This window comes from Bidens hawaiensis, unplaced genomic scaffold (genome assembly GCF_021521415.1).
Source record: "Bidens hawaiensis isolate Kalapana, Puna unplaced genomic scaffold, B.hawaiensis_p1.1 tig00037739_1, whole genome shotgun sequence".
NCBI lineage: Eukaryota > Viridiplantae > Streptophyta > Magnoliopsida > Asterales > Asteraceae > Bidens > Bidens hawaiensis.
Genome location: NW_027505505.1, coordinates 23462 through 31368, shown reverse-complemented (window position 1 = coordinate 31368; position 7907 = coordinate 23462). Strand labels below are relative to the sequence as shown.

At 34.2% G+C, this 7907-nt stretch overlaps 1 protein-coding gene across 1 annotated transcript; it reads right to left on the bottom strand.

Annotated features, from left to right (window-relative positions):
- Positions 1–473: 473 nt before the first annotated feature.
- LOC143613601 (fasciclin-like arabinogalactan protein 2) lies at positions 474–3183 on the bottom strand. The gene is made up of 2 exons (XM_077087267.1): positions 2653–3183; positions 474–1436 (listed from the first exon to the last, which is right to left on the bottom strand). The coding sequence occupies exons 1-2, from the start codon at positions 3065–3067 to the stop codon at positions 604–606; spliced, it is 1248 nt and encodes a 415-aa protein (XP_076943382.1). The 5' UTR covers positions 3068–3183; the 3' UTR covers positions 474–603.
- Between the last annotated feature and the right edge of the window lie 4724 nt (positions 3184–7907).

Sequence of the window (7907 nt, the reverse complement as noted above, 5' to 3'; positions counted from 1 at the left end):
TGAAAAAAAAATTATAAGACATATTCATTGCAACTTGTTACTGCGTTCGGATTTCGGCCTCAACCCATCTTTCATTAGTATTTAGAGAATAATTAATATGAATATTATATATACACTTATATGTATATAATATAGAATATCTAAAATATTCAAATATAATTAAAGTATATGGTCCGTCCAGTTTTTTTATTGTTGGTTTTTGGTACAAACCGTAAACCAAATCGTTCGCTACGGTTTAATATTATTGAAACCGATCGACCAATACTTGAGAAAAAAATCACCCGTGAAACCGAACTGATGACCGGTTTCGACGGTTTTACGATTTCAAACCGAGCCATGAACACCCTTAATCTTAATCTCATTTAGTCGTTAGAAAAAACTAATTACACAGAAAAAAAAATGCAGAAAACCCAAATATTCAAATAATGATTAAAACATCCTTTCAATCACAACCAATTTAATGACATAAAAAAACAAAATCAAGCTAATAAGCTACAATACTTTTGTATACAATCAATATATAAATCATCAAGAACAACACTCCCTTGAAGCAAACCTCAAGATTAATTTAATACACACTTATTTCACTTATCAAATCCACACTTACATGACTAAATATGCAAACCAAAAACTCAAAACCATAGCACCAATTTTAAAACCCTTGATCTCCACAACATTGTTACTATCCGCTTCTTGATCCGCGGATGCATCGTTTGGTGCATCCGCCGGAGACTCCAATGACGCTGGCGCCGGAGGAGATTTATGCTTGTTTTTCAACGACTTCGGAGTCTCTGAAGTCGTTGGAGCATCTGCTTCCGGCGCTGGCACTGGAGCAAGCGAAACAACTTTTTTAAAAAGCTCTTTCGGCATTAATACCTTATCAATAGTGAAAATAACCAACGGTTGTTTATCGGTTAATGTCCCTACGATCCTTGACGTTACAATACTCGTCATAATCGTTACATCCTGACCGTCATTCTGTACCGTAAAATCATACTTGCTAGCACCATCGGTTGCTAGCGTGTTCATCAAGCCGTTGCTCGATCTCAACATCGACAACGATTGATAAACCGGCACCCCGTGGTACTCAAGCAATGATTGCTTCCCGCCAACGGTTAGGTTTTTGAATTTAGGTTGAAATTGTTTAAACGCGTCGTCTTTAGGGCAAAAAATTGTTAATCCGCCTTCGATATTACCAGTGTATGTGTTCACCGCGTCAGAAGCAAGTAATGCGTCAGCGAAATTCTTACATCCGTGTGTGGACATAAGAGAAATAATATTCACAACAGCGGGTCCCGACGTCGGAGCTTCAGCCTCCGACGACTGTAACACGCTGCTGATGTGGATAACTGAAATATTGTACGCATTTTCATGTAACGTTTTTACGAATGTCGCATCCGTTTTACCGGAATCTATGCTACCGAATCCAACTTTACCTATTAGACAAAATGTAGTTAGTACAATGTTAGAGATATCATTATATCAATATGTAAATATGGTTACATTGGTAAAGTATATAACCTAAGGGAGTGCATAAAACCGGAAAAAAAAAAGAATCTCAAATAGAAAAATCCAAGTTAAAAAACCGAACCGAGAAAAAAAAATCAACGGTTTAGTTTATGTTTTATGAAAACCAAAGTTACGGTTCGATTTAGGTTCTACATGTAATAAAAACCGTAAAAACCTAACCGAACCAAATTTAAAGACTTTTAATTTTTATTTATCACTTTTAAGTAATTTATAAAAATTTAATAAACATGTAACTCAAATATTATAGTCTAGGGGTGCAAACGAGTCGAGCTGTTCGTGAGCTACTCGAGATCGGCTCGTTAAAATGCTCGATCGAGCGAAGCTAAATCAAGCCCGAGCCTAAAATAAACGAGCCCGAGCCAAAGCCAGAGCTTCACTTATCGAGTTTGAGCCGGCTCGCGAGCCTAAACGAGCATGTCATTTATATAACTTTTTAAAATATATATTTAAGAATTATTAATATATATATATATATATATATATATATATAATGTTATGAAAAAATAAATTTAAATAACTAAATAATATATGTTATTTTATACATAAAATATTATAATAGAAAAAATATATATATATAATTATTATTATATAAAAAATAATTGATAGGTAGTAAACGAGCCAAGCTCGAGCTTGAAAATCTATTCACAAGCCGAGCTCGATCTTTGAAAATAGAGCTCGAAACGAGCCGAGCTCGAGCTTTGTATAAATTAAACTAGCCGAGTCAAGCTCGGGCTCATCTCGGCTCGTTTGCACCCCAATTTTAGTCCATATAATCAGTTACTTATCAATTACAAAATGATTTAAGCCCAAACGCATTATTTTGAGTCACTTTTTTCAACATAAACATTTCAACCTCAAATGACAGATTCAAAAAACCGAAACTGAACCCAAACAAAAATCGAAAAACTGAAACCAAACAGTTTTCAATATTCAATAATTCAAAAACTAAAAGTTTTTTTTTTTTTTTTTCAGTTTTAGCCTAAAACTGACCCAAACCGAATCGTACTCACCCCTTAACCCTTATTAGTTATTACCATTAACATTTATTAGTTATTACAATTAATCAAAATATACAAAGCACATTTACACCTATACTACACACACTTAACAGTTCAACATTACCTCCTTTCAGATCAGTAATATTAACAAACCCAGACGAACCCGAAGGCGTGCCGGTAGCTTGGAACATTGTCGCCGTTAACGCGTTACCATTCGTGATTTCATGAAGCTTCTTGGCACCAAAGTAGTCAAGTAACACATGAAGTGACAATACATTTTTCATAGCATACACTGAGAGGTGTTTGTTTACCAAATCCGACATTGCGGCATTGTTTACCGCGCACACGGTGATTGTATTCCGGGTGTTGATCTCATTGGCTAGGTGTGTGATGGTGAGGTAATGGTTGAATGTTGAGAAGTCTGGAAAGGTGGCGAGGATGGTGGTGATGTTGTGCGCGGTAACGGGTGGTCCGGTGAGGAGGAAGGGTAGCGAGGAGAGGATAACCGCCGCGAGTGAGGCGGGTGGGTGGTGGTGCATGGTGGTTTATGGTGATGAGGAAGAGTGTTTGTGTGTGTGTGTTAAGAGAATGGTGTATAGAGGACAATGGAAGATATGTTTTAGATTGGTTTATTTATGGGGTTTCATGTTGGGGGTTATTACAATATAGCCTGGTTCGGTTCGGTTAATTTCATTTAATAACAAATATCAAACTTGGGCTAAAATTTTGATTCAAAAAACATGAAATGAATGCTTAAATACATGAAATGAAGGCATAACTATATTAAATGAAGATATAAATATATGAAATTAAGATATTAGTACATGAAATGGAGATATAGATACATGAAAATGATAGTGGTAAACAATTAATACATATAATACAAGAAATAGAGGAAAAAAGGCTTGAAAATATGAAAAAAAATGAAGAGTTTGGTGCGGTTAGGTTAATTTCGGTTTCTGGTTTTTTCGGTTTGGTTTCGTCGATTTTTGGTTCGGTTTCAGTTAACGAATTGGTTATGGCTCACCCCTAGTCGGATCGATAAAAAAGTCGAAATGAGTTGAGGTTTCTGAGTGTGAACTTGAGCCTTGTATGGGAAGACTGTTTAGGCCCGTCGAGTGTTAACGAGTCTCGTTTAAGGTAATGTATCCAAACTCGAGCTGAGCTTAGGCGCGTTTGGATTTTCTCAAAATATATTATAAATATAAAAATGTTTATAAATTAATGATATATAATAAACGAGTCGGATTCGAGCTTGATATATGACTCACGAGCCAAGCTTGAGCTTTGGAAAAAGAGCTTGGGCTAGGCTCGTAATTCACACCCTTAGTTGGCTATCATTATTCTATTTAAAACTGATTAAATAAAAGCCATTAAACCGAACCAAAATATTTTTTCTTTTTTCGTTCAATTTTAAAGCAAATTTGTAATCAGTTTTCAGTTTCATAAAATCTGAATTTGGTTTAAACTTTTAACTAGCTCTAAAAAACAAAAAAAAAAACAACTAAATAACAAATAGTAGTTATTTAAGTTTTGTTATTTAGTCCAATCCAGTTACAAGCTAGTTTAATTAGCTCAATCTTGGTTACCCAAAATAATTCAAGCTTATTAGATTTTTTCGGTTCAAACCAAAAACCAAACCGAATTTGTAGTCAGTTATACAGTTTTCGGTTCATTTATGTTTACATTAACGACTGACTAAAATCTTAAAACAAATAAACCAAACCGAATGATCCAAAAATCAAACCGGTTAACACCCTTTATTCCTAGCTTTACAGGACGTCAAAGGAGTCTTCTTTCACTGTTTAATTTTTCAGAAACATTGACACTTTAAGTACTCATATTTTCAGAACCATCCTTTAGAATTTAATTTATTTTTTTTCCCATCAAGTTTATTAATTACTTAAAAAAGACATATAATAGATAATATAAAATAAACTGATGATAATTTTAATGATATGTAATTTACACTGTATTATACAAGTTGTGAATATACAAGTTGCATTGTTTTTGGTATAATTTTACATTTTTAAAGTAGTAATATATAAAAATTATAAATTTACAAATTAAATGAAACATGTTCGTATCAACCCATAAATATACAAGTGGTGTTTGCGTATTCGGTTCGTGTGACTACCATAATATTTCAAAGTAGTTTTATAAAATTCTCATATTCCTGTGCAGCTGTGCTCAGTCCATTTGAAGCTGTATTTTCAAAGCTCAAGCTTTACTCATTTTGATAAACGTTTTTTAATTATAGTTTAATATTTTATAAGTTTTTGAAAATGAAAGTTTAAGCCTCTAAAATGTTTTAAAAAAATATGATTTCAAGGGGTTGAGGGGTGTTTTTGTAATTTGACTACAAAGGTCATTGGTAAAACATGGATATATGGGGATGGCAGCTTTGCATGTGTCCACGTAGGTAAACGAGGTTGTACGTTTGAATAAGATGCTTCCACCGACATATCACCAAATTAAAATCTTACACATGAACCATTTATTTTTTTGAACGACCAACAAATAAATTATATTAATAACTAGCAAGGAGCTAGAAGAGATACAAACGTTAAATAATAAGAGTCACCCACCAACAAGAACACCCAAAAACGAGTATTACACTTTAAAATGACACTAATCCTCCTAAGTTAGACTCCTCAACTTTCCTCTATTTTTAACCTAAAGAAAGCCCAAGACTTTTATTTCTTGAACTAAACCCGAAAGTTGAATCAGCACCCTACTATGAACAAGATCATTCCTCTTCTTTCACAAACACCACGTCACAATCAAACAAACCGCTTGAAGAACGTTTGCGTTACTACTAGATAACCTTGAATATTTATGAACCTCCAACAAATCCCGAAAACTAAATAAGAAAAACTCGGGCATTTTGCACCATTGTGATATCACACACCATAAAGATTGGGCTAAACCACAAGAAATAAAGATATGCTCTACCGACTCTTCAAATTCACCACATACCGGGCATAGATTTGAGCGTACCGGTATATTCCTTTTTGCCAATGCAACAAAAGTTGGAAGTCGGTCAAGAACCGCCCACCACATCACAAAACTAACCTTCCTAGGAACCAAACGATTCCAATCGAACACGAACTCCGGTTCGGCGTAGATGTCCGCTGCAATCTTTACTTTAATATCACGTACCGAAACTTACACATGAACCTTGATTACATAAATGCATTATTATAAATAATCTAGTAAAAGAAAACTGTAAATTTATAAATAATCAGTTATCTAATAAGCAGTCACAATCTTCAATTTTGATTAAACATTTTAAGATACTACATGAGTTCGTACCTAAGCTATACTATGCTTATTTAAGATTTTTCTCAAAAATATAAAAGTACCTAAAACTTGTATAAATAATAATTAATAAATAATAAATGAGCCGAATCCGAGCTCAAGCTTTATAAAAGGAGCTCGAAATAAGCCACGCTCGGCTCAGCTTGTTTACACCTACAGTAATGTGCTCTTTCCATCGAGAATTTTATCTTTACAAATAAAATTGTGCCATTGATGAATACACTAACATGTGTAATGTTCATGTTGGCACATGTAACATGTTATGAACTTATGGGTATGTTTGGCAAAACTAGCTGGTAGCTGTTAGCTGTAAGCTAAAGCTGAAGGTTGGAAGCTGGTAGCTGTTAGCTGTAGCTTTTTAAATATTTAGGTGTTTGGCAGAGTAGCAGAAGCTTTTAACAAAACTAGCTGAAACATGTTCTGACCTGACCCCTTTCGACTCAAAAGCGTACAAACACGAATCAAACTAATTTAACCATTTTTGTATTGACGCGTTCTGACCCTAATTTGGTCTTACACATGACTCAAGTTCATTTGACTCGACTCCTAATTTGGTCTTACACATGACTCGAGCTCACCTGACTCGACTTTTTACCGATCCTAACCGATAATCACGTAGTATGTTAATTTTTTAAAAGTTAAAGAAATATAACAATATCATACTCAAATTAAAGAGAATAAAATGCTCGTTTTTATGATGTAATTTGTTTAAAAAATTATTAACGTGTGAAAAAGTTATGGCACCTAAAAAAGTCATGGGGTAGTTAGTTTTGAATAAGGGTTGAATGTGTAACTATTATATAAATTAACAAAAGTTGATATAAGTTCAAGGGTCAAACTTGTAAATTCAAATGTAAAAGCTTGTAGCGTTCAAATATGGAGCTTTTTTTACCAATCTAAAAGCTTGAAGCTACTCCAACCAAACAAAGCTTTTTATTAAATATGAGTTTTTTCTTAAAAGTTTAAAGCTTGAAGCTCTTAAAAGTTTCTAAAAGGTCCTTGCCAAACATACCCTATGATACGTAATTTTTTACACTTAAAAGTGTACTGAAACATATGCATCATTAAATATTCATCAAAGTACTAAAATGAAGCATCCAGAGTCCGGACACGTGTTAAATTTCTAACTATTTATATCGTATAGTGTATGGTTGTGTGTTGTGGTTTAACTAAAGTTAAAACGTTATATCAACGCCAGGTCATTATCATGTAGATAGTGCGTTTTAACTAGTCCACCTTTTAACAAACACATTGTGAGTTAACTAAATTTGAAAAAAAAAAGTGATTAATTGGTTGTTAGTGGGGGCCATGGCGCTGTCACGCTAACGGGAAGAGGGGGAACGGGGCCATGGGCCCAGTGTTAAACTTGGATGAAAACGCCAGAGGGTAGGGCAGGACGAAAATACGCATAAAATTGTCATAAACGAAGGGTGTTGGAATCAAAATGTGAAGACGGGTAAATTACTCTACATAAAAAAAAATTTGGAACAAAGCTGGAGAGAAAAAAAATGGAGGAGGCCGGCGGTAAAGAAGCTTCTAAAGGTGCATAAACCAGTGTAAAACTCAAAACCGATTTGGTGAAATGGTTCGGTCTGGTCATCAAAAGTCAAAACCCGTTTATTATCGATTTCACTTTGAGTTGAAACCGGTTTTTTGAACAAGTTATGATCGGTTTCGATTCGGGTTTTAACTGGTTTTTTGCCGGTTTCGGTGGAGAAAATTACAAACTCGTTCCGAACATACGGTTTCGATCGGTTCCAAACCGGTTTTTACATAATCGGTTTTAAACCAGTTCAGTTTCGATTCGATTTTTGGATCGGTTCGGTTAACCGGTTCTCTTGCACAACCTCTAGCACACACCCTCAGCTGATGAATAGAAAGCAGCTTTCATCTTGAAACATATTAGATTATTAATTAAACTAATTTACTTGTAAAATGAGTAGGGGATAATATTGTGAACTAAATAAAAAGTTAAAGTTGAGGCCAAACTAAAAAGTTAAAGTTGAGGACAAAACAATAGTTTACCTTTTCTTGTATACATAGTTTCTTAAAAGAAAA